Genomic DNA, 27,876 nt, shown 5'->3' on the forward strand with positions numbered 1-27,876 from the left:
ATATCAATGAAAAGGTAAATTTCTGAAAAATTATGGATGCTTCTTTAATTAATTCTTCATTAATACGTTAAACATAATAAAAGATTTTTATTCTTAGTATGCTTCATTTATATTTTGCTAATCATTAACTGCAGATAACATTTTATCATATTCACAGCATTTTCTTAATGTACAAAGAGAAATTATTTGTAAACAAGTCAAAACCGTTCAGATCTATAAGTAATTTGTGAAATATTGCAAAACTCCTTAAAAACCCAAGCTCGTTAAAGGTTATTTAAATACCAATATATAAACTAGGAATGAATATTCTTTTACTATAATATTCTTTTTTTATTTCAGACACCTGCAAATGTTATCTTTAATGGAATATGTATATTCTATTATAAATGTTCCAAACTAGTTATGCAGAGTCCAATCTAGAACCTGTTTCAAAGCTACAACAATGAAGTTATCAAACAAACCAGCTGATTAAGAATTTCTAAATGATCTGAATCAAATCTTTCTTACTGAACTTTTCTAAATAATCTGAATCAAATCTTTCTAACTGAACTATCAACTTATTTTTCAGACCAAACTTCATTTTAAGTAAATATAAATGAAAAAAGAAATTAATTATCATTAAAATTGCTGATGGAACGTTTCTAAGTTTGTTCTGTTGTCAATTCTTAGTGATTTTTGCTCATAAATCAAACAGAACATTTATAAAACTTGCAGTACTTATCCATACTGACATGTAATCTTGATAAACAAACATCAAATTCATAAATTAATACTATATTTAATTAAAGCATTTGCAACATTATTATACAAAGCAAATAAACACTAATACCATGTAATGGTTAAGATCTTATTTCATAATCAAACAATACTTTATATAGTTCTTGAATCCTGAAAACAAATGAAGTACATTGGAATGAAGTCTATTTCAACAACAAGAGCACTAGTCTACTCGGAAGGAAAATAAAGCAGGTTTGTAAGTTAAATGGTGATGTAGGATTTATATGTACAAGTTCTGATGTATAAATGTAAACAGTAAGATGTTCATGAGCATGTTAATATAATGCACACTGTTAAAATTAATAACAACTGTATATACTACAAAGAATTTACTTATCAGCATGTGATTTTTAAAAGAACTCAATATGTAAACAATGTAAACATGGCAATATGACATGCTAAGCTATGAACAACATTAAAATAACAATGTAATTGTCAAGCTAAAATCCTGAAAAGAAGAAATCTGAAAAGAAAATGGCTGAAAACATAATTTAGGCAATATACTACCACATGGATATATTTATATGTGATGAAAACACATTCAAATGAATGCAATAAAACCATAATGTTAGATAACATGCCTATATATAACTATAACTGCTGAATTAATATGATTGTTCATATTATATATATAAGTTTTAATATAAATATTTGCACTCTTCCTGAAAAAAACCCTCATATGACACACAAATACCTTATACAATCAAATGAAATGTGCTCTGAAGTAAGAAGGTTTTATTAATAATTTAAAACTTAGTACTACTGAATTATAATAGTAGTTCTTTTATCTTTACTAAAATTAGCATTTTCTAGATCCCATGGTAATGATTTTAGTTACCAGTCTTATAATTCTTAAATTATTCAATTCAAAATGTCAAAGTTCTGGTTTCAACGTCTTCAAAAGCCAATTTATAAATGTATGATCATCTTTTAAAAGAAATGTATTTTATAACACCATTCTTTCAATTCGTTTTTTTTTATAAATCAACAATTAAAACATATTTTTCAATATCAAAGAATATAAATCCCATCATTCAAAACCTTAACTTCTTTTTCCTCCTCCTTCTGTGAATTTTTCACCAAAATTAAAATGTATTATATTTACACAAAACTAGTAAAACCTAAAAGAAACAGATATTATCTCATATTCACCTTTTAAACACTAATAAATACCAGCTGATGAGAATAATTTCATGGTTCAATCATTATATTTCAATGTTTTGCCTTTGTAAAAAGTTATACTTAAGTAAGAAATTACCATAAATAAAAGTTATAAAATGTAAATTTGTATTTACAAAGTTTTTGTCTTATTGAACAATTGTTACTTAGTACTGTAATATTGCAACTACAGGATCTTACAAAGAGTAACACATGATTGCTTTGTTGTAACATAATCTTCTTTTTTCATCCAGAAATATTAGTTTTAAAGAAGATATTCTTCTTGATATAAAATTATCTATAAATTTCCTAAAATGATTAACCTGTGTTAGATTTTTTATCATAATTAATGACTTGTGAAAAGTAAACCATACAAAAGTTAATAACAACATTTATTTCCATTTCAAATAAACTGTATAATAGATTATTTAAAAAGGCCTTGGGCCTCTGCCACCCCTAGGTCCTCTCATTCCTCTGGGACCAAATGGTGGAGGTCCATTTCTGGGTCCAAATCCTCTACCTCGCATACCTTGATCAGGAGGCCCTCTTGGTCTGAATGGTCTTGGCCCACCTGGACCACCTGGACCATGTCCTCTTCCGGGACCAGGAAATCCTGGTGGTCCACCATGTGGACCACCTCTAAAGGGAGGTCTCTGTGGTGGTCCCCCACGTCCCATTAATGGTCTTGGAGGTCTACCACCAAATCCTCTATGAGGTGGCCCTTGTGGTCGCATTCCTTCACCAAAATTACCTGGTCCAGGGGGGCCATCAAATCCACCCGAAAATTGATCGTGTACAAACTGATCTCTCTCCATTTTGGGACCTCCAGGACCAAAATTTTTAGGAGGTCTATTAAATCCACCACCTGGTCCATTTGGCCTATGGCCTTGATTGAACTGTTCACTTGGCTTTGGTCTATCTCTATGGTTAGATTGACCCATATTATTAGCATCTTTCTCTTGTTTAATCTGTCCATCTCCCATACCTGATTCTGCATTGGCTTGATAAGCAGCTTCACATGCTGCAATATGACTTTGAACCTCCTCACTTAAACCAACTTCACCTTGCGAGTTCTCCTCTGTAGGAGTGTCCCATTTGCTTGGCCTTTTTCTTTCTCTTCTAGGCTTGCTGCCACCTGGTGATGAAGATTTTCTATCATTGTCTGGATCATGTGACCCCTGTTGAAAACTTTGTTGATCTTGAACATTTGATGTTGGTGGTTTACTAAATTTATTGTCACTACTAAAATTTTGTTGCTTTTGACCACCAAATCCAAACGATTGTTGGTCTGATTTAGGGGGTTGTTGCATTCTTGGTCCACCAAAGCCACCACTTTGTGGAGGCTTTTGTTGAATAAAAGGTTGACCGCCTTGAAAACTTGGAGGTGGATTACCCACATTCGGTATTGGATTCCTAAATGCACCTTGAATAGCAAATCCTGGCTGTTTGGCAAACATTTCAGCTTGTTGCTGTTGCCAGTTTTGACCTTGTCCCTGGAATCCACTACCAGGTTCCGACTTAATAGATTCTGGGGGTGGGGGAGGTGGCTGAGGCTGAAAAAACATTGGATTTCCTTGACTCTGGAGGGCATTCTTATTTGCAAATTCAAACTGACCACCTGGAAATCCTTGACCACCACCCCCATAAGCCATTTGATTCCACTGAGGTTCTTTCTTTATTCTCTTCTGGGACTGCTTTTGTTCATCATCACCTCCACTATATTCCTGTTTTATGAAGTCAAGCGCACTAGCACTCGGGTTATTTGTTTCAAACCTTCCTCTTTTGTCAGAGGGTTCCTCATTCCTATCATGTTGAGCATGCCTATGACGATTGCCATAAACATCCTCTGCTCCATGCTGACCACCTCCTTGAGGGGGTGCTGGAGGTTCTGGCGGTCGATATGCCATTCCTGCTTGACCAAATCTATCTTGTCCTTGTTGCAAAGGTTGTCGGTTGCCTTGTCCTGGCATTGGTTGATAAAATGGTTGACCCTATTAAAATCAAAAGAGTACAAATAGACAATGTCAAAACATAGAAAAATAATAAAATTCAAAGTCTGGATTAGATTTGCCTACCTTAATTTTTCTGAACAACTAAATATCATAGTTCTAAAGTAATAAACCAAAAAATTGCATTAACTCGATTTACCTAGCAATAGCCTATTTGGCTTTTTTTTACATGATCAAATTAACCCTCTTGGACTTCAAATGAAAAATTTCAAATGTATAGGAAACTCTTGTTATTTTCTGAATTCTCACTTTGAAAACATCCTGAATTTGAAATTATTGCAATGTATCTAATATTTCATCGAAACATCAACAGTAATAGTTAGAACTGTTTGATATCTATAAATCCAAACAATGAATTGAGTATAAATAAGGTCAAGAAATACTCTGGTTCACCTTAACCATCTTACCTGTAACGCCAGATGTGTACAAACACCGAATTCATTACTACAAATAAGATGCTAAATACAGCTAACTGGCTTTGTATGTTTTAAAATCAATTTATATGCATATTCATTATCCCTATTTTATATGTATAAGTATCTTGCTTATGCTTTACTTTATAAGAAAGAATGTTAATCTTCATGTGCAATGTACTGTTCATATTACTATATAAGATAAAAGCTATGTTGTCTGCATTTGATTTTTTACTATTGTTTTTTTTTTTTTTGTTATTTGTGTCTTTCATAATTTTCCTGTAATACTTGTTTGTGTCATAAGCATGATTGTAAATAGTAAATAGGTTGTACTTAAAAATCAATTCAAGAATGAAAAAAATAATTGTCAACATTACATTCATATAAAATTAAGATTTGTTTATTAATCTTACTTTTTCTTTTCTTATCAGTTCATTTTATCTTTTTTTTATATCAAAAATAAAACGACATGCATTTAATACTGTTCCAATGGCCATATTACACAAATTTCTTATCATTACTGTATATTATAATGCATATTGAAAAATTTAAGAGGTGTTTCAGTTTCAGTATCATTAAACTAAGTGGACATTTTCAAAAATATGTCAACTGCATCAATATGCATACAAATGTCTTCCATGCTTCAAAACCCCTGTTTAAAAAATGTTTTTCTTGAGATAAAATAAAAATCAACACATTTTTTAATTCAATTGATGACCGTGTTTTGTGTTTCAATAAACAGTTCATAGTCACTGTGTACCTAGTATTGTCCAACAATATTTATTTAAGACTTCAATACATAAACATATCACTTAAAGACTGTCAATAATAGATTTAGAATGAAGCTTTTTTATTTGATATACGACATTTCACATTGTAAGATGGAAGTTGCAGCATTTGCATATAATGCAATTCAACATGCAGTTTTAATTTCATGACATAAAGCATCTTATTTTGTATAGTTTTTGGGGTAAAATAATTTAGGCAGTGCATATTTTCTAACATACCTTAAAACAATGTATGCTTCAAGTTATTTATATATAATAATGATTATCTCATGTACCTTGATATGTCAAAGCATTTGAAAGGAATTGAGGCAAATGGGATCAAAAGGCAAGTACATTGAAGAAGAGCTAAATGGGACATTCAATATAACTGAACATTTTAAAGCTCAACTGATCATTTCAATAAGAATTAAAAATTCTGACTACCTAATTCACAGATGTGTGACTATTTAATCGGGAAAAGTATCTTAAAGCCTCTGTTTCATCAAAGAAATACTGATGCACACTTTATTTGGAAAATAAAGAAAAGAAAAGATGTAAGGTGTTAAGCAACTATTCTACTTTAACTCCTTTACCCTCATGCAAGTTAATATATGTAAAACTAGTAAGAATTACTACTTCAATCTGAAGTAGTTTATATGACATGATAGAAGAAAGACGAAATGAATGATAAATCTGAAGAATGATTACAATAACATATATTGTACCTTATAAAGAATTAAAAGATAACTTGAAGACATCACAGGTGTCTTCAAAACTGACATGAATTGTAAATATTTCAAGGTCCATAAAACAAACTCAATAATTTAAGAATAACTTCAATATCTTCCTGTATGAATTGGATTTTTACCACCAAACCCAGCATTCATGCCTTAAAACTGTTAAATGAACAAAATGAACAACACAACATTTAACACCACAGTTACAATAATCTTCTGAACAGTCATTGCATTGACCTATAAAGCAAACCTAGGAAATTGTCAATTAAATCCATTGCAAATTAATGTGTTCCTAGTTGATAGTAGCTGCAAAACATCACATCACATAATGAAAGTCTTTTTGTCAATAGTATGCTAGATAAGAAAACTTTCATAAAGTCAATCATCAAGATACCAAATTTTTAAGCTTATTAACTGTTATAATACAGACACAATCAAAATGTCAAAGTATAAGCTATAAACTGCAAAGTACTATATAGTTTTATAATTCAAGATAGCTTAAAATTTTACCATAGAGTTATAAATTATAAATCAACATAAAACATGCATGATGAAAAGTTAGTATGTATTTTGAAGTTTTAATTAGTGAGCTCAAGACCTAAATTGATATAGACCTAACTGATCAGTAAAAATTCAATGAAAATATTTGTTTTTGTTTTGTGGGTCTTCAGATTAATTTGAATAAAATATAGAAAAAGAAATGTTGCAGCATCTCTTCTGACATGCATATGTTTTTATATATACTCTTTAATGGTAATCCTAGATATATTCATAATTCTATATGGTATATTTATATGATTCTAATTCTGCATTATTAGTTAATTTATATATTGCTATATTATGTAATCTTGAGTTATTGTTTAATAATGGTTAAAACATTTGAATGAATAGAAACATGTTTAACAAGTAATTTAAAAAAATGGCTTTACAATTACAAATCTCTATTCAAGAATGTAGAAGCAGACATGTTTGGAATATACTGATCTATTAATGTAAGAAAAACAGAAATAGGCTATCTCATGTAGACGAAACACGTGTCTGGCGTACTAAATTATAAGGCTGGTTCCTTTGATAACTTTTAAAGGAGTTAGGAGATTTGAACATTATTAAACTTCTGTTGCCTCTAATTTGTCTATATAGATTCATTATGATTTTTCTTCATCGTTTTCTCATAATCATTTAAAGAATATCCTTTTGACCTCCTAAAAACTATCCCACAAAATCAATAAACATAATGAATGTTTATTTCAAATTATAATGCAAATCTTGTATCATCTATAGAGGTTTCTGCAAGGAAAGTATATGTTGATGTTTCTCCAATGCATTTCAATTCATTTTTCGTTTAAAAATTAGTATATAATGTCTGCTTATAGACAATTGTTGGCAGAGTCAATTGAAACAAATCTATATTTTCTACTTTTGGCTAATTGTAAGGATGTAATTGGAACACAAACCTAGAGCTTACAAGTAAACTTTGGAAAAACAACTTAAATTAGAAGTTAAAACATAAACTAACTTATTAAATTTGTCCAATAGAGAATCTGCACAAACTACATGTCTACTCTAAACTCAATGAGCTTAACAGAATGTACATAATCAAAACCAAATTAAGCTATGAGTAAATTAAAAAGAGCGAATCATTTAAAAAATAAAAATTTAAAATAATGAATTTTAAATTGTAAATAATTGTAAAGGAAAACAATCTAAATTTAGGTATTCATAATTTTGAGAAATGAATAAGAAATTCAAAAAAAGGTTATATCAAACATTTAAAATGATCAAACCGAGTTTATTAGAAATGCCAATATCATTTGTTAACAGATATATAACAGCCTTAACATTAAAGGACTATTGTAAAGATTCTACACATATAACTTAAAGAAATGTTTGTCTGGTCCTTATTTTAATAATAAATATTTCTCAAAAACTTAAAAATAAAACATTAACTTATAATTTGACTGCATGCACCCAACTGAAAGAAAATAAAGAGGTTTATTTGCTGAAGTCTACTTAGTATCTCTAAATAAATTTCTCAGAGGGCAACAGTTTCTTTACTGGTTAATTGTGCATCCAGATTTTCATTTTTTTTAATATATATATTTTAGCATTAAGTTTCATTCAATGACAAATTTAATCTTTGACTGCTTTTGTAACATGTAACATTTTGTGTAAAGTACACATCTTCTATTAATGAATTAATATAAAAAAAATCAAATCTCATGAAAAAGAGGTCATAACTTTCAAATCTGGTAAAAAAGATGAAAACAACTTAGTTTGATTTGGCATTAAACTTGATCATACGGTTAGATATTGCTTTGAGATTAAAACTTCTTTGTACATGTACAACCTTTCATGCAAGAAAGATGTTAATAGCTTAAGGCAATTTGCAATATATTTCAGTGTCAAGCTTTCTATTGAGTTGTGGTCAGTAGCTTATTGCAATCTGTATGTGAGAACTTGATGCTGGTTGTTATATTGTAATAAGAAAATTGTAGAATCACCTTTGAGGTAAAGGTAGGATAGACTTCTACAAAGTTGGAAGGCATTGCAGTTTTCTGAAACTGATGTAAAATTACATCTAAAATTGTTAAATACTTTGTATTTATCATCCTTGTGGTGCAGTTAATAACTATAAATTTATGGCATACTAAACAATTTCATTTGGTAGACATGATGCATTTGAAATATGCAATCTCAACTTCCTACAAGCATTTTTTTAACTGGAAAACACCTGTTTGTTTCAGAAATAGATACACTACTTAAACAACTTAATAATACATATAAACAAAGCATTTGAAATGGCTGATATTTGGAAGATTAAAATGGTTAGTGAAAAAGCACACTGTGAATGCATTTATAAAATGATATATTTCCATTTGGGTTTGTGGATGGATGTCTGTCTAGTGAGATAAGAACCGTCTGCAACAGACAACCCATGTCTAAAAGTGTGTACAGAAGTAAGAAAAGGTGGTTGCTGAAAACAATGTATTGATAAAGATAGGAAGAGAAACCTAAAAGATATAGTTAATCAGATCTGTAAAAGACAGTATATCAATTCTAAGCCATAGTTGTACTCTTCCCATATGTTCTCATGCACTTTCCTTTTTTTCATAATATGCAGATGATGATAGTGGTAAACTTTATTTATATCCATGAGTTCCCAGAAACAGAATTTGACAAGAAGGAGTATGATAGAATGATTCAAAACCTGAGAGGATACAGATTGGTGTTTACCTGACAATTTTATCTATCACTTATGACTTTGGTTATACAAAAAAACTTGAAAAAAAAACAAAAAAACTTGAAAAAAACAAAATATCTTTTCTAAATTACATGGGAAAAACATAACTTTTAAAAATGTTCAGTTCCAGTACTTTCACAATCAAAAATGCAATATATGAATATAGGTTCAATATGTTTTTTATGTATTCACTAAATTAAGACTTGACATTTGTCAGCACGATGATAAGTTTAAACTATATCTCAAATATAATATGTCTTTTATATTATTAATTCAAAAAATGAAATTCAACATGCATTTATAGACTATGTAGGTTTTAGTAAATATAAAATCCACTCTCCCTAAGCAGATGATAAAATAACTGTGAACACAGAACCAAGAACTACATTAAGATATTAAGAAATTGTACAGAGAAACACTCAAAATTTTATTATTTCAATTGCATGCAGCAAATCGATAGTTCATTACCCAACAGGTTTTTTTTTCAAGCTGAAAGCAATGGGTATCTTAAAGCATAGCTTAAATGGATTTATTTAATATGCAACATGGCTTTTTAAGAATCACAACAGTAGACCTGGTCATAATTTACCTCTTTGCAAAGAAGAAATGACTTGATAAATCATCTTCTATATAAATTACTGAAATTATCTTTGGTTGAAACTGGGATATACATTTTTAAAATAAACATGACATGCTTTCATAACAGCTACTGAAATTCTGACCATTTATTTTTATCATTTCAATAAAAAACTGAATTTGATGAAGAACTGAATTTTAATTTATCTTCAAACTGACCTTCTTAAATATCATTCCTATCCTCAACATTCTCCTTTTTAACAATACTGAAAATAAATATCTGATGAAGTGCAAGGCAAGTTCAATAAAGGCTTATTCCATTTTTTTCAGAATAAAAAGAAATAGAATAGGATATGAAGGGACCAAGATTGCAAGTCTGTTGTCAAGGAGTATGGTAGAAACTAAAGGGAGTGCAAGAGGGAGTAGGTAAATAATTTGGTATATTTTGTGGTACAATTTAATGATTTGTATTCTCAGATACTGTGATATTTTAAGATAATAGATATTAGAATCATCGTTCTTTATATTCTATAAAATAAAGAACTTGTTTAGTTCAGGGTTATTCTAGTATAAATCATTTGCAATGAAACATAAAGCATTTTCATTTAATTTTTTAGGTAGTATTGAAATAGTGGTAGAAGTACAATCATAACTTTTAAAAGGTTTTAACTTTTATTGCAGTCCTGGAGATTTTTTATGAACACAAGACTTGGACTAATCTATAACCTATAAGTATGCATCTTTGGTCAAAATGTAGTATTCAATCTATTCTATCTGTACTGTTATAAACAAAAAGAAATAGCATTTAATAAGTCTTGCAATTTCTAGGCTACAACAAAATATCGATGGTCATGGAAGCAGATTCCCATTTCATATATGTAATATCAACAAATTGTACACTTAAATGAATGATTTTGTTTTCAGATAATCAGAGTCCAAGTGCATGAGTTGATCTTATAAATTAACAAACATTAGCAAATTAGTTACACAATAGCTCAAGAAAGGTATAATTTAAATATTTATAAGATGTGGATCTTTCTCCTTATTATTTACATTCATATTCCAAACCTTTGTTATTTAAGCAAAAACATTGATATTCAGATAATTTCTGAAAAAATATTTGCTGATTATTAGTTGCTTGAAGAAGATTATTGTTAAATATGTTTTCCTTAACTTCCTTAATTTGGGTGTTTGATATTACAACATCCTGAATAAAAAAATATTTCATTCAATTTCTATAAGTTTCTTGGGTTTCCTATAAAATTTTACTATAAAGGAAAGAATCCATTCAAATTTTATGTAAATATATTGTGGTTTTCTGAATTCTTCTCAGTTAAATAGTACTCACAAATGAAAATCCTACTCCCAACAACAAATATACATGAAATAACATCATGCAATAAACAATACTGATCAAAAGGACAGCTTTTCTATTACAAAGGTTAGTAAAACTAGCATTAATATGGACATAATACTTCTTCACATCCATGTTGATTTTGCTAATGCTTCAAAACGAATTTAAATTTCAATATACTCAAGTTTACTACACAACAAAAAAGAATATCAAAGTAAAGGCATATCCAACTATCAACTAGAATGTTAATATAAAAAAAAAGATTGCTTAACTCTGTTAAAATTCATAGTGGAAATCATGGATATTTTATCTATTGAGATAAATAATACTGAAAAGATTATATAATTTCGATAATTATCTGGGAGTGATGTCTATAAAATATATTTATAGTGATAGTATTAGCATAGACCAGTCTTTATAAAGAAGATAATAGTTTAATATGCTGTCTGTCCTTTTCATACTGAAATACTACTGTGAAATACATCGTTTAAAATGAGGCAGGATAATATGGATCACTTTATTTTGTTTAAATATACAAAATGTGAAGCTGCTTATATATTAAAAGTGTTAGATTGTATAGTTGTAAACAGAATACATTAAATGAGATTGTCTAAGTCCTGAGCTGAAAAATCACCAATTTAAATTCAATCTACAGAACTATCATTTAACTTTGACACTATATAACAATTATGGAATATAATAAATGTCTGTTAATTCCCAAATTAGCTTTAGATTATCTAACTTTTTCAAGTAATAAATATAGAAAATGGGACCTCCCATTAGAAGTACATAAGGGTTTCAGATTTACTTTTTTGTGATTTCACACCCAATGTTATTTTCAAAATAAATTGCAGACTGAATACAAAAAAAATGTCAAAAGAGGGAAAACATAATATATAAATATATCTAAATGGGAAACAATAGAAAATTCGAAAATATAAGGTTCAACTGAAACAACAGAGAGAATGAGTCCTAGATAATCAAATCATTTGAGCATTTTTTTCTTACTTTTTAACAATATGCATACAGCTGATGATCTGTAAATAAGCATTTTTTAACTAATTGTAAAGTATTTCATTGTTAATTAATAGTTAGAATTCTAAAAGTTACATAATTTGTTTGAAAAATCATTAAAATATAAGTATGTTCCTTGTAATTTCAAAACTTTCTGTGCATCAACAAGTATAATGAATGTACTAAATAATCTATAAATTATAATGATGTCTGACTCTGTGCATTATTTAATATAAGGAAAATAGTTAATGATCTCAGAACAGGCAACTTTCCCAAATGGGTCTATTTTGACCATTTCAATTTGTTGTAAAGATGGGTTTGTTAAATTATCTGTATTACTGGTCTATGTATTGCATACTTAATAAAACTTTGAATGGTCACTTTCAAGAGGGCTAAAATTTGTCAACTTAATTGTGTTAAAATGGGGAGAAACAATCTTTATATCATATGTTAAATGAATGTTATATTTTGATTTTTTTGTTTTATTAAGTACTTTCTTAAAAAGCTATTGAATCAAGAACTGCTTGTCAAGTTAGACATAAATCAAGTAACTGCAAATGTTGTAAAAAACAGGATCATACATACTTTACTTTCGTCTGCCCTAAACCCTGAACTAACTACTTCATACATTAAATATATATTTTGATACAAGACAAATGACAAAAGGAGAATCAGCTCCAATACCAGCTGCTGTAATCCCAGCTTACTTTGCTCAAATACTTGGATCTCTTTGAAAATCACATCTAAACAAATGAGACTGTATCTAAGTGGCTTTTTTTTATTATTCCAGACAAGCTCTTTGTCCTTGGATATAAATCTTAACAAAGCAAGGGTTTACTAATTATTATAATATTGATTGAACTTCATCATAGCACTTAATAAATTTATTCTAAGCACAAACGAACTTGTTCTTGATATCTGAGTACCTAAGTACAAAAAAAATATCTCTCTAACCAAGAGAGCAATGTGTTTTTAATATATAACTTTCCATCCTGTCTTTTCAAATAGAATTCATTTATATTTTCTTAATATTATCTCATAAAATTCTAACTTAAAATGTAGAGCATGCAAGGTCATGACTAGTATATATGAATATATATATACACATTTCAAAGTGTTTTATCATTTTCATTCGGTAATTAGAAAAATAGTGCAAAAAGCATATACAATGTGCTGTTTAACTGCAATTGGTAACAATTCTGGGTTCATCTGTTCATAATACTATTCAAATTACTCTTTTCTTTCAAACCTATTCATGATTGCCTTGGTCCAACTAGGATATTTGTCAAACATAAAACATTAAAAGTCTGACTTATGTTTATTTCAATAGGAAAATTACTATTCACTTATAACGGAATATATAACTTCCACTTAAAAAAATGTTTTAGTATTCTGACTAAAAAGTTTTAAGATGTTGAAAATGTTTTCTAATGAATATTGACATTTACAAATCAAAATTGAAATTTAAATAATGATTACTCAAAACTAATGAGACATTAACTGTAAAAAGAAATGGTTTTGAAGATATCAGCTAGTTAAAATGAATCACATCAATAAAATGCAGAGAACAGTATTGTTTGTACTTATTTTCTATTTGCAAATAGCAAAATATAAGAAGACAATGTGAATGTTTGTCTTGAACTGATGGGAATAATGAACATTGTTTAATACTCTATAGGTCAAGGTGGAAAGGAATGAAATTTCAAATTATTTGTTTTCCACATCTTTCTTTTGATAAACTATGTGCTCAAGTTAGGCAAATAAAAACCTTTTTTTATTTTGTTCTTAAACATGCTGTTTCCTCAATATAAATAAGATAAGATTCATACGAAGATATGTACAGTACTATCTGGACACCCTGTCATAATTTTTTTTATAACTGAGCTGATAGCAGCCATAGCACTTAACCTCCTAAACTACATTGATAAGGTATATCTTAAACTGGTGCCCTTATTTCTGGTACGTATTTGTATTTTGTATAAAGCCTTCCACAACAATATTTTATCAATGTTTTCTTTAAAATATCTAAATAACTGAGATTGCTTTACATAAAAATCAATAACTTCTTTGTCTTTGTGTATGTTTTTGTTAGTTCCATAATTGAATTTTTAAAGAAAAAATATATCCAACTTCATAATAATGTTAACTTATATTATTTAAAACTTGATAATATCATATGAAAGACGTTTGCTGTTTCATTGTTGTTTGTGTACTGAAATTAATTCAGCAAGCATGTACATACATGTAATGATACCTCTTTTTCATCTGTAAATAGATGTACACAAATGTATAATAAAGTGTATTTACTTACGTATAATTATTTACAAACAAGATTTTTTTTAACAATACTAATACATGAAAGTTATAACATGGAAATTTTTTGTTTAACAAAAAGTAACACATCCATAAAATTAAAATCATACAGGAACTCAATACTATACAGGTTGGTTTTTTAAAACATTTTTATCATTTTGTGGCTTGTTTTTCGATTTGTAAATCTGAATAATGTTTAATTTCATAATTATTTCAGGCATAAATAATATAAAATTTGTAAAAAATTTCCATGTTGTTTTAACTATACCTGCTTGACCTACCTGTCTGAGATCTGCAGGGGGTTGGAAAGGTTGACCTCCAGTTCTGGGTGGCTGACTACCATGTTTACCTTCACCATTATACCTATAACAAATAATTATAAATCATACACAGACTATCATTCTGTTCTAATCAAACTTCTTAGTTTATTTTAAAACTGCAGTCAATCTATTATTTTTTTACATCAAAGACACTGAAAATTAGTCGCACAGTAAAAGCGTTACCATGAGTTGAATCTTTCGCCATAAAAAAGAAGAATATTAATAACAGTCCTTTGATTTTTGCAGAAAAGGACTTTTCTGTTTAAGCCTATTAATACTTACCAAGGAAGTACTCTAAAAAAAATTCAATGCATTTCAATCCAAGTCAAAAGCCTGAAATTCAGTGGTTGTTGTTTGTTGCTGTGTATCATATTTGCTTTTCATTCATTTTTTTTGTACATAAATTAGGCTGTTAGTTTTTTTGGTTTGAATTGTTGTACATGCCATTACATTGCCTTTTATAGCTGACTATGCAGTATGGGTTTTACTCATTGCAAAGCCAAACAGTGACCTATAGTTGTAAACTTTGTCATTTAGGGTCTGGTGGAGAGTCATCTCATTAGCAATCATAATGCATGTTCTTAATTTTATATTTATTGTGTAATGATAACTTGTGATGTATGCATTAAATTAAGTTTTCATCCAATCTTAATACCTTTCTACAAGCTTGACACTGGCCTCTCTTGGTAGTTCAACATAGTCAATCTTATCAAATAAATGGTCATTAACATCTGGTAATTTAAAATTAGCTTTCATTTCAACAATAGCTGACTCGGGAACAAACTTTCCTGTAATATACAAAATGTTCTTATGCAATTAAAAAATATTGTTTACTAAAATGTTTGCCAATGAATTACCATAATCACGAGGAAATATATAATAGCATTTCTTTATAACCATGTGTATCTTGTGCAAAAAATAGGTGCAGTTAAATGATACAACAAAAACGTGTCCACTTAAAAAGTATCACTCCTTTATATTATTTTATAACTTTTAAAACACAAAACTCAATCTGTTCTAAAGATGAATACATGAATGAATATTTGAAGGAACCAATGACATGTTACATTTCTAATTCATGTCATTTTAATAATCTAAGTATTACATTTATTCATGGCTTTATGTATGATAAAATTGAACAGCTTCCAAAAAATGACATTCCTTTCATAGTTAAAAATATTTACAGATTCTTCACTAAAAATTAGAAACACTTCTATATTGATCAGGTGGATATGTATATCTTCTAACTTTCTTGCTAGTATCAAAGAGCACTTAATGATAAATGATTTACTGAAACCATTGGTCAACAAAATTTAACAACATGTCTTGCTGTCTGCCAGTTTCAAAATCATGTACTTCAAAAAATCTTTTTTTTCTTCCTAAAGGTTAAATACAGAGCTTATATAATATTCTACTTTACCATCTTCTACAGTTCTTTGTTCTGATCGTCTTTGAATTTCTGAATCTTCTGGTTGGATAATTACAGCACGTCTAAGAAATCCACTAAAATTCTTCATCTTTCTTTTTCTTGCAGATGGATAAACATTTGTTTGATCAAGAATGAAATTTCTGTTCCTTTTTTGAGCTAAAATAAACAAAAATATAATACCATTTTCACTTTTATCATCATTAATTAAATTGATTTCAACCAGTCATTTCTTCCTTATATTTAGTTTCAGGTTAACAGTTTTAAGGGAAAAATAGATCACTTACAATGATAACAATGTAAGATAAAAAGTTATTTTCTTGAAATGAAAGGTGTTAGCTGAACTGCTTGTATCATGGTATCAAACCTTTTTTGACAGAAAAAAATAAGAAGAACAACTAAAATTTATTAGATTTAGTGAGAGGTTTAGCTAGCTATCAAACAAGGTTTTATCCAAAATTTTCTAAATAAGAAAATTTCTGTATCATGTCAGGAATATGACAGTTGTTATCCAATCATTTGATGTGTTTGAGGTTTTGATAAGCCTTTGACAATACAGACTTTCCATTAAGAATTTTGCTCGGAGTCAAATGTTGTAGGAAGATTTTTAGCTTGGTATGATTATTTTAAATCATTTGTGACATTTTCTCCATTCTCGGTTCAATAATTATTTCTATGTAATAATGAACCAATCCCTATGCAATTTCAACAACTAGAAACTCTAAATACAAACTTACCCATTTCAAACAACTTGTTGAGACATTTTGTTGCTTTGTCAATTAGAACGTCCCATCTTCCATGGTAGTTATTTTTACGTGGCAAGCCCATGACTTTCATCTTATCTATCAATGTGTCTGATCCAATGATGTTGTACCTTTTCTCTGGATGTGCTTTCTGATGATTTATACCCCATGTAGTTTTGCCTGCTCCTGGTAGACCAATAATCATCACTATCTATAAACAACAAATGTTATATAGGATTTTAGTATGTAGTCAGAATATGCAACTAAAATAAAAAAGATTTGGTATGATTGACAATGAGAAAACTCTTCCAAAGAGACCAAATGACCCAGAAATTAACATTATGATTAAAATAGCATTCTTAAACAGTAAATATATTTTGTAAACAGGCAAATTGTTTAATGAAGTCAATAAATCCAAAGCCTTACTTCACAGTCTGATTTCTTGGCTGGTGCTTCCATTCCTCTAACAAGACCTGGTTGATGCATCACATAATTAAATCCTTGTGGTGGGGAATACCAAGATTCTTGCTGACCAAAATTTACAATAAATCTGAAAATAAAATAAAACATAACAGTGAAATTTCCTTCTTCTTTTTTTTAATGTTTTCATTTTATGAAGAATTATCGTAAAAATTATCGTGTATTTTTTTTTCAGTTCTAGTTAAAATTTCACAGTAGATGAGGAAAATGTGTAAAGTTTTATGAATTTATACATTATACACAAAGCTTAAAGGGCTGGGTGAGCTATAGATCTATAAGGTTTGTCATAGAATTGATAAATTGGTATTCAATGCCACTTTCAGCACTATAAATAGCAGTCAAATGTTATTGGTGGAAGAAGCTAAAGTCCAAGAAAAGATCCATGTCCTTGTCAATTGAGATTGGAGTAGAGCGCAAGTTTCAATTTGTTTGACAAAAAAAACCTGAAGAGAGAATAGACCAAACAGGATGTTGTCTTTTGCTAATTTTGCTGAAAAGTAACACTTTTTTTTTTAATTGGCAAAAGTTCATGAAACAATTTTATAATAGCAGGCACAATTTTAATAAGTGTGCAATATTTCTGTGAAGTTTTTGGGAAACTAGACGGAAAATGAATGAGGATTCAATTACACATTATATGTACCCATTTTCCCCATCCTAGTATCTGCACTATTTTCTTATCCTTGGTGTATTAAATACAGTGATATTGTTGTCTTTTTTCAAAACTACCTCTACCGTTTTTTATTGGGAAAAATGCATATTTTTTTATTGAAATTGGGAAATTTGTATATTTTATCCTAAACACATCTTCGATTTTTTGCTGACCTTTGCTGGGTTTTTTTTGCACTGTTTTTTCATGTATATTTTGGTTGTCAGACATTTTCACCTGAAAGGTACTTATCGGAGAGGGGAAAGAAACAGAAGCAATGATGGTACTTAATGCATTGAAAACTACATGTTTTTCAAACACCATGATGATTCTGATCAGAAAACCGGATCTCAAAAGTGCTTTCTAATATCAAAATAATAACATGAATATGATATTTACAAACATTACTACCAATGCCATCACTGTTTGGGGAAAACGTAAAACTTTTTGGGAGGAATTTTAAGCCATTTTTTTTAGTAATTGGGAATTTCCTCTAGGGGAAAAGGCCGAATTTCGGCTGTAATTTGAGGCAAACAATATCACTGAAATATAACAAACTTATTTGATTAATAAACAATATTTTCTCCTATTTTGATACAAAATTAAATTCTCATCCTATATGTGTAAGATTTCAAACACTTTTTCATTCAAAACTAACTGCAGATGAATTCATCACTGCAATACATATGTACAAAAGCATTCATCACTGCAATACTTCTGTACATAAATATTGATTAGTACTAACTTGGTGTTTTTGCTTAAAATATGAGGAAATAATGCTCTTTCTTTCACTCCAACAGGGAATGCTGACAAAGTTTCTGCTACTCCAAGCCATTTACCATTCTTTGTAAATGACATGCTTGGTGGTTTGGCATCAAGGTCAAGTAGGGCTCCTATAACATCCCCTTCACCATATGGTTCACCATAATTAGAAAATTTACAATTTTTGGAAAATTTCCCTGTTCCACCATACCCGTAAGAAAAGGGTTCTTCTCCTGAAAATTCATAAAAATCAGAAAGTTAACTTTTTCATCATGTTCATCATTTGTTTAAAATGTATATTATTTTAGTTTATTTATTATTAGGTATAGTATTGTAAGGTCATGCAGTAACTAAATAATCAATAGGAATCAATTCTTCAATGTGTATGAAGAAAATATAGGGTCCTTGTATGAAATGTTTCTCTGATCTAGCTGACTAATTATTTATCTTTCTCAGCAGAGTCAAATATGAAAAATGATAGCTAGAAACTAAGGATGCATGTGTCCATTGTCAATGAAATTAACAACCTCTTCATAGGTAAAATAGCGATAAACAGATTAGCATGGTTCATCTCAACTTGATTGCTTTTCTCACTTTCTTCCTACCGAGCTCAAGCAAGAAAATCAATCTCATTGAGAAGATCAACAATAATCTATAATTATTCTTCAACAATTTAACAGCCTAAATTTACATTAAATTAATGTCCATTAGTAACCCATTTATTCCATATCTTCAAAACAGACAATGTTCATTACAGGTAACCTAGAATGTTTGTTTTGTTTATATATTATATGGGTATTATTTTATTACAATCATTTACAACGTTTTATTTCTGTATGTATCAAATCATTTTTTTTTATATAAACTACATTCCATTTTGGTACTATTAAATCCAATATAACTTAAAAATATTCTATATAAAGAAAAATTTATTACCCACACTAAAATTTTCAAATGGGCAAAAATAAGGGGAGTAACTCTATATGACATTTTTTATGAAAAAATAGTATTTTTTTGCAGTTTAAAATACTCATCGAATACTTTTGGAAATAAGTGAGCAGAGTTAGTAAAGCAGTTTGAGGACTTGAAAAAGTCCTAAATGGGCTGCAGTTTATCATTATCATTACATAGACCAATGTTTAATGATTTGTAGAACTAACAGATTTGTAGCCTTACCTAACTGGAATGAACTTTCATCTATTGACCATCCTACTCTTAGAACATGTGGATTTGTTTCTTGATGATTTTCTCCAAAATTTGTTGGTAAATGTTCAACAACTTGCACTTCATAATACAACTGAAAAGCACAAAATCACATTTATTTATCATACATCTCCTTTTACATTATATCTTTATAAAATGTCAATACAATTTAAAATTGCCTTTGTCCCCTTTAAGCATCTGGCTGCATCAAAAGAACTGAAACTGACTAGTGTCTATATGAGATAACAATACACATGAAGTGATTTAATTAACAAGAGTGCACATACTTTACATCCCAGCTCCTTTGTTCTAACAGTTTTGAGTTTCTTTGTTATGCATGCTTTCCTTTGTTCTATAACATTTTGGCGGGAATGTAAAATACACTATAAAACTTATAATTAATTATACGGAAAAGACTATCTATCAACATTCACGTAGAAAAAATCCAGTGTATCGGCTGGGATTCAAACCCAAGACCTTTAGCATATCAAGCCATGACACATACCACTACACCAGGACGACTGGATACCAACTAATAGTAATTTAACATACTTAAAGGAAGCAAGATCTTTTTATAAGTGGGAGACCTTTATTCAGTGGGGTTTAAACCTTTTTCGTTAATAAGTGAGTTGTCAGACTGATTGTTCAATTTGATTTTAAACTTTCAAAAGTGGGGCGAGTCGGTTAACAAGAGTTGGGCGACTTTTGTATAAAGTGGCGATATAGTGTGGGCCGATTGACGTCACAAGTGGGGCGAGTTGACATTGTTTGATATCTACTCATCGTGTTTGGGGGTCATAAAGGGTATATATCATATAGTAATATGTAAAGTATATTATAATGGTTGTGTGGCGTTCTAAACTAGATTTTATGAATTGTAAATGGTTTTTCGTCTAATCTAAAACAGCTGGGATGTAAAATATTTATCCCACTCAGACTTGGTGTGTCAGTGTTAGATCACCCTCTGGCCTCGGGGTGATCTAACACTGACACACCAAGTCCGAGTCGGATAACTATTAAGGAATGTCTCATAGGATTTACTCATTAAGATTTTTATAAAATTTTTGTTGAAAATCTCAATAAATCAAGGTCATACTGCAGGTATCACATAAACCTAGCATTATCAATGATCCAAATTATTTTCAATAGAAGAAAGACATATGAATTTTCACTGATTTAGTTCAGCCTTTTGGAAATTTTGTAATCAGAAATATAGCTTGCACTTTGAATAGCTAGCAAAGAAGCTCTATGCCCTGTCATGCTTGAATGCTCTAGTTTTAAAAATGCCCAAAGAAAAACTTACCTTTCCCGACATTGCACCATGGGTAGCCCTAGCTCCTGCCCAACAAAAGTTAAAACCAGGAGGTTGAACTAGTGGGTGAGCACCAAATCTGGAAAAAAAAATGTGTAACAAAATTGTATAGTTTGGTTACACCTGTACAATGTACATGCATGTTATAAAAAGACAAGCAACAACAATAAAATAAAATGAGAGGTTATACAATGACCAGGCCAGCACTTTGTATTTAGGTCTTTAATGGACAACTACCTTATTGGCAATCATACAACATCTCCCTATTTTGAAATTATTGACAAAAGAAATTGGAATCATCAGGATACATGTATGTTGAATTTAGAAAGAATAGTGTTTTTTTTTTTATTAGTGACAGCTTAATTTTCAGCAGCAAAAATTAAGTACATATTGCATTTTCTTTTCTTAGAATGTGACCTATTGAATTAGACTTATCTAAGGTTTTGTACTTAAATGAGCAATACAACAGGTGCTTCATGTGGAGCAGGATATGTCTTTACTTCTGCAGCACCTGATACTACCCTGTCTTTAGGTGGGGTTTGTGTTGCATAGTCCTTAGTTTTTCTAGGTATGTTTTTTATACTGTTAGTTTTTTTATGTTTGTTTTTGACATGGCTTTGTCTGACAGCTGTTTATAAAACTTTTAAACATTTTAATGAAGTTTTAATAATCAATATCACTTTAATATCTTTTGCCTCAATTTCCAAGAGGTGAAACTAATGATCATAGTGACAAACACATGTTATATTCACAAACAAACACATACAATTTGATAACTTTGAAAAAAAATATCACATTCATCTTACACTTACAATTTAATCTAGAAATAACAAATACATTTCTTCTTACCCGTCAGAATCTATAATCAGATGGAGATCAGAGTTAAAGTCATCTAGGTTAACTGTTACACTTTCTGGTACCTCTTCTTCTTGTACAGGTACCTCCTGCATTAACCCTGCCATGCTAAAACATAAAATTCACAACAGTAATTTCATTTTTTCTTTATAACCATAAAACTCAATTCAAATATACAAACATATTTACATCATGCATATTAATTTGATCTTTCGACTGGTTACTTTCAGAGTTTCTGTATCACATAATATCAACAATACCATATTTGCAAGATGCCAAGTGGAAGTAGCCTAGGCCTTTCATATTTCTAGCTACCCCTAAATAAGGATCTGGATTTTCAGAGTGGAGTTTGGATATACTGATAGAATCAAATAATTCTTTAATTATAAATTTAAAACTACTTTTTTTTTTTTATGAAACAGTATTTATAAATCTATAATTGCAAAAAAAAATATTTACTTTTACCTTTAAAACCTCAAAATTGTAGAGTTGTTAACTGTTCTACTGGTCAAATTTATCTTAAAATGATATATAATAATTACTACAACTTATGTTATCATATATGTACCTTGCCATTGCAGGATCTGCATATGCATACTGTAATCCAGCCATCCCAGGATGTGCAACAGCTGCATAAGCACCAGGATTAGCAAAGGCCATACTAGGTGCACCATATGCTGACATTGGTTGTGTCACCATGCCATGTGGGAAACCTTGTGCTGCCAAACCCTGATGAGCTGCAGCCAGACCCCCAGGTGGGAATCCCTGAGCTGTTAAACCTTGTGCTGCAAAGCTCTGTGCTGTCATTCCAGGCATCCCTGGCATTCCTGGCATTCCTGTCATTCCTGCTAATCCTTGAGCAGTCATACCTGTTAGTCCCTGAGCTGTCATTCCTGTTAGTCCCTGAGCAGTCATTCCTGTTAAACCTGGGTGGCCAGCATACTGATGAGCTGCTAGTCCTGAGGCCAAACCTTGTTGTCCCAATGCCTGTGTCATTAGTCCCTGTTGTCCCAAAGCATGTGTCATCAATCCTTGTTGCCCCAATGCCTGTGTCATTAATCCTTGTGACATGATGCCCTGTCCACCATAAGCTTGAGATACTAGTCCAGGAGATGCCATCAATGCTGGTGAAGCTGCTAAAGCTGGTGAAGTTACATATTGAGCTCCTGCAGATGATGATGATGGCGAGGTTGGTGGAGCTGGGGCAGCAAACCGTGTGGCGGCAGATGCCCCTAATCCTGCAGGAAGAACACCGGCTGTTTGTCCTCTCTGTGGCTGTTGAACGCCAGGTGGGAGTCGCACGGCCACCATGTATGGCTGTTGCATCTGTTGCATCATCATGTTCATTGGTAGGTATCCACCGGGCATGCTGGGATTCATTTTAATTTCTTTGTCTATAAAATAAGATACATAGATATAGGAAGATGTGGTGTGAGTATCAATGAGACAACTCTCCATCCAAATAACAATTTATAAAAGTAAACCATTATAGGTCAAGGTACGGCCTTCAACACGGAGCATTGGCTCACACTGAACAGCAACCTATACAGGGCCCCAAAGATTTGTAATGTAAACCATTCAAACGGGAAAACCAACAGTCTCATCTATATAAAAACGAGAAACACATATGAACTACATAAACAAACAACTACTGTACATCAGATTCCTATATATTAATTCAGGAAATAATGTCATTGCACAAAAACCATATGCTTAAAGTTTTAACAGACCTTCATTAGGCCAAAATAAAAAACATGTTTGTTTCCCCTCGCCCCGACCAGGTCAAAAATAAGCCCCCCCCCCCGAGTCAAAAAATTATTTGCCCTTTATTCCGCGTTTCCATTCCAACATTGGTTCCGATATTACCGGAAGTCTTCCCGGAACTCTCTGGAGTTATCTATCAATTTAGCGGTATGTATTGAGGGTAAACTGTCTGCTTGAAAGATGGGCGACAAGATCGCATTGTCGTCTTCTGTACGAATTAAGTACAAGGACGTGTCAAAGGTGTTACCTATCGTGGTAAATAGGTTATACAGCTTTTTAAAAAGGTGCACATGGAACGACGTGTTGAACGATTTAACTACAGATGATGGTCACAACATAGATACATTAGATGAAGTGACAGTTTCTGTGTCTAATACACAGGCACTTGTTTCTATCAATAGGAAGGTCGACTATCCATATAAATACATTATAAGGGACGCACCACCTTCAAATGACAAAAACAATAATCAGACTAATAGTAATGCACAAAATGCATTTGACGTCCTAATGAGAAAAGCTAATACTCAGGCAAACTCGAAAGTGCCTTCCAAACTTGATGAAACAGCACCAAGATTTACTGGTAAGTATTTTAAAATTATTTAAGGTAAGAATTTTCTTTATTTCCTTGAAGGCTTGAGATGGTGGATGGTTCATGTCATTATAAATTAACCTGCCCCACACCAACTCAATTTCTATCTACATCCCAAACTTTTGGCCTGGAAAATGGTGTGGGAGGGGCAAAAATGGTAACTTCCTAGGCGAAATGCTGCCGAAATTTTTTACAGGTGTGAACTTTGTCATTTTTTATACCCTGCCACACGTAGTGGCGAGGTATGTGATACCCTCTGAAAAATTTGTAGGTGTAAAGGGGAAATATTATATACCAAACATGATAGTGATTAATATTTTAGCTCATCTATGTGAGCTATTGCTATTCATTATATGACTATATTTCTGCGGCGTCGTAAACTTACCTTTGAAAAGTTTACGACAACGACGGACATATAATGAATAGCAATAGCCCACATGTACATAGATGAGCTAAAAAATTAATCACTATCATGTTTGGTATATAATATTTCCCCTTTACACCTACAAATTTTTCAGAGGGTATCACATAATACCTCGCCACTACGTGTGGCAGGGTATAAAAAATGACAAAGTCCATACCTGTAAAAAATTACGGCAGCATTTCGCCTCCGAAGTTACCATTTTAGCCCCTCCCACAACATTTTCCAGGCCAAAAGTTTGGGATGTAGATAGAAATTGAGTTGGTGTGGGGCAGCTTAATTTATAATGACATGAACCATACACCATCTCAAGCCTTCAAGAAAATAAAGAAAATTCTTACCTTAAATAATTTTAACATACTTACCAGTAAATCTTGGTGCTGTTTAATCAAGTTTGGAAGGCACTTTCAAGTTTGCCTGAGTATTAGCTTTTCTCATTAGGACGTCAAATGCATTTTATGCATTACTATTACTAAAAGGATTGATAATCTAAATAAATACACTCAAATTGAGCACTAACAACTGATAAGTGGCCTCCAGTGGACAAGTCAAACCATCCATGACATCCAGTTGGAAAAAAAAAAATTACCTGCCTGCCTGGTCTGTTTACAAAGAGTAGACCCGGGGGAGGGGAAACAGACATTCTTTTAAATGTGGCCTTACTGGAGTTCAGTTAGGTCAAAATTTTACAGGAACCTATGTGATGTCGTCATCCAGTTATATAGGACAAATAGCATAAAGGTATATCAATATTTGGACTATGCAGTCTTCACGACGAGTGGCAGCTCAGGCAGCCCAGGCTAGTAAAATTGCTCTTGGGCCTGTAAAAATCAGACCTACAGGCCAACAGAATCTAACTAAAAAATTTCAAAAATTGAGCTGCGGGCCTGTAGATTTAGCAGTTCAGTGTGAAGACTGCTATGTCTTTTTAAATACCTGCTGCATCTTTTTACTATTATTAGCCCCTGGTATTAGGGAGGTCGCTAATTCAATTATCGTAACGTAATGATTTCCTTGCAACATGTGCAACAGCAAAAATATCCGATTTCACCCAACTTTAATTGTTCCAAAAAAAGTAAAAAATATATTGTACAATGTATGTCAGAGCAAAAAATTGAGATATTTTATTAAAGTTCAGACATTTATAATTCTAAATATATAAGTTTTATTGGTATTGTGAGCTCGTATTGCAGTTATTTGGTATGATAAAAAAATATGTTTTGATGTTTTGAAAAAATGGCCGCTGGAAAAACTATGTGTCATCAGTACTACTGATTTTGAAATTCACTCCGCAAGCAGTAACTCGTCATATTTTGGCTGACCTCCCTTCATTTATAGTGCAACACCAAATTGTCATATTGTGCTCTGTTAACTTCATCATTGTTCATAACTGAATTGATTTGTTGGTTGTTTTTTTTTTTATTTGATGTTTCTTGACGGTTAATTTCTGTTCGTTGACGTTTTATATTTATAATTTTACATTTTGTAATTTTGTACTTTTCTCCAACTTTATTCCTTTTTTTGTAAGCTTTTGGTTGTTTTTTTGTTAATGTATAAATTAAAATAAAACATACAATGATGTATATTGCAATGACATTGAATACATTGAATAATAACTTAAATTTATAACAGGTACGTGTATACGGTTTTGCAGCTTGAGAATCGGTTTAGTGTAATAATTTTAAGTGCTATTCTTGAAGTCTCCTTACATTTGTATGTTTCGTAATAATTTCTTAATTAATATGCGCAAAATCGCAGATTCATGGATTATTTTCTTGCTTATTTCTACAAGATATGCGTTGTAGTTTCATTTTCCACACATTTCCATTGTTTCAACATGGCGTCCGTTCTTGAAATAAGTTATGTCCCTTTAATATCAAATTACGCGATCTCACTAATTATCGACAGGAAGAATTTTAGCGACAAGAAGCGCCAAGAACATATTATGATATTAATTTTACTTGTGTTTTAGAACATTTATATATTAATTTATCTTATATTTTTTATCAATGTCTTTGTCTAATATATAATAAACTGACTGCATGCAAAATGCATTATTTGTGCATCAATGTCTAGAAAATACAGACAGAAGTTTTGTGAGAAAAAATAAACCAAGGATTTGTATATACAATTTCTTGATTGAACATCGGACTATTATAGTTACTAATAATTGAAATCAAACAAGAGGAACACGTAGTTAAAACGTAAATATTTAACATAATTTTATTTTGTGTATTGGCTCATTACTCGATATTATCATGTTTATGCAATGACTAAAGAATCACTATAAAGATTAAAAGTGAATAAAGACGTCGACCTTGTTGAGTTTTAGCAGATGTTCACTCTCTTGGTATATGTAAGTAAGTAAGTAGGTAAATGTTTATTATAGTGACATGTGTAATCACATTTCAGTAAAGTACAAATATATTACATACACAATGAAATACACCCGACCCATTGGGTCTATAAGTCACTTTCAAATCATTAAACGTAATTCTTTTATCACGGATTTCAAACAAATTAATAAAAGGTAAGATTAAGCTAAATTTTCAGAATAATTAATTAATACTGAAAAATTATATAGAAAATAAATGTCAAGTTGAATGCAGAATTAATTAATAATGAAAAATTCAAACTTATAAAAAAAAAATATGTGTAAGAGAATGATAATCCCTTTCTTCATGGTTAAGTACGAGCGTTAGCGAGTACTTATCATGAAGAAAGGGATTTTCATTCTCTTACAAACTTTGAATATTGTAAAGTACTCAAGTACGAGCGTTAGCGAGTACTTATCATGAAGGAAGGGATTTTCATTTTCTTACAAACTTAGAATATTGTAAAGTGCTCAAGGCTCGGATGATCCTTTGATTGGTTTTTATTCAAGAATTAGTTCCATTGTCAGCATTAAATGTAAATTAAAAGTTTATTATTGATGTATGACTTCATTTCTTAGCATTTCATTTATAAGTTAGTTTTAGTGATGTAAGGACTGT

The 27,876-nt window shown here is 30.6% G+C and overlaps 1 protein-coding gene across 1 annotated transcript; it reads right to left on the minus strand.

Annotated features, from left to right (window-relative positions):
* Window positions 1-762: 762 nt before the first annotated feature.
* Window positions 763-26,776, minus strand: LOC139488295 (uncharacterized). The gene is made up of 12 exons (XM_071273792.1): window positions 26,593-26,776; window positions 22,678-23,503; window positions 22,104-22,217; window positions 21,246-21,333; window positions 19,916-20,036; window positions 18,723-18,972; window positions 17,275-17,398; window positions 16,843-17,059; window positions 16,100-16,264; window positions 15,335-15,467; window positions 14,641-14,722; window positions 763-3,926 (listed from the first exon to the last, which is right to left on the minus strand). The coding sequence occupies exons 2-12, from the start codon at window positions 23,487-23,489 to the stop codon at window positions 2,364-2,366; spliced, it is 3,669 nt and encodes a 1,222-aa protein (XP_071129893.1). The 5' UTR covers window positions 23,490-23,503; window positions 26,593-26,776; the 3' UTR covers window positions 763-2,363.
* Between the last annotated feature and the right edge of the window lie 1,100 nt (window positions 26,777-27,876).

This window comes from Mytilus edulis, chromosome 9 (assembly GCF_963676685.1).
Source record: "Mytilus edulis chromosome 9, xbMytEdul2.2, whole genome shotgun sequence".
NCBI classification, from domain to species: domain Eukaryota; kingdom Metazoa; phylum Mollusca; class Bivalvia; order Mytilida; family Mytilidae; genus Mytilus; species Mytilus edulis.

Excerpts from the sequence above, each read along its gene's own strand:
- LOC139488295 (XM_071273792.1), bottom strand. The coding sequence starts at position 23,489 with ATGAATCCCAGCATGCCCGGTGGATACCTACCAATGAACATGATGATG. Across the intron at positions 20,037-21,245 it reads ATGGTGCAATGTCGGGAAAG|TTGTATTATGAAGTGCAAGT; the intron begins GTAAGTTTTTCT and ends TGTGCTTTTCAG. Across the intron at positions 14,723-15,334 it reads AGTGTCAAGCTTGTAGAAAG|GTATAATGGTGAAGGTAAAC; the intron begins GTATTAAGATTG and ends TATTTGTTATAG.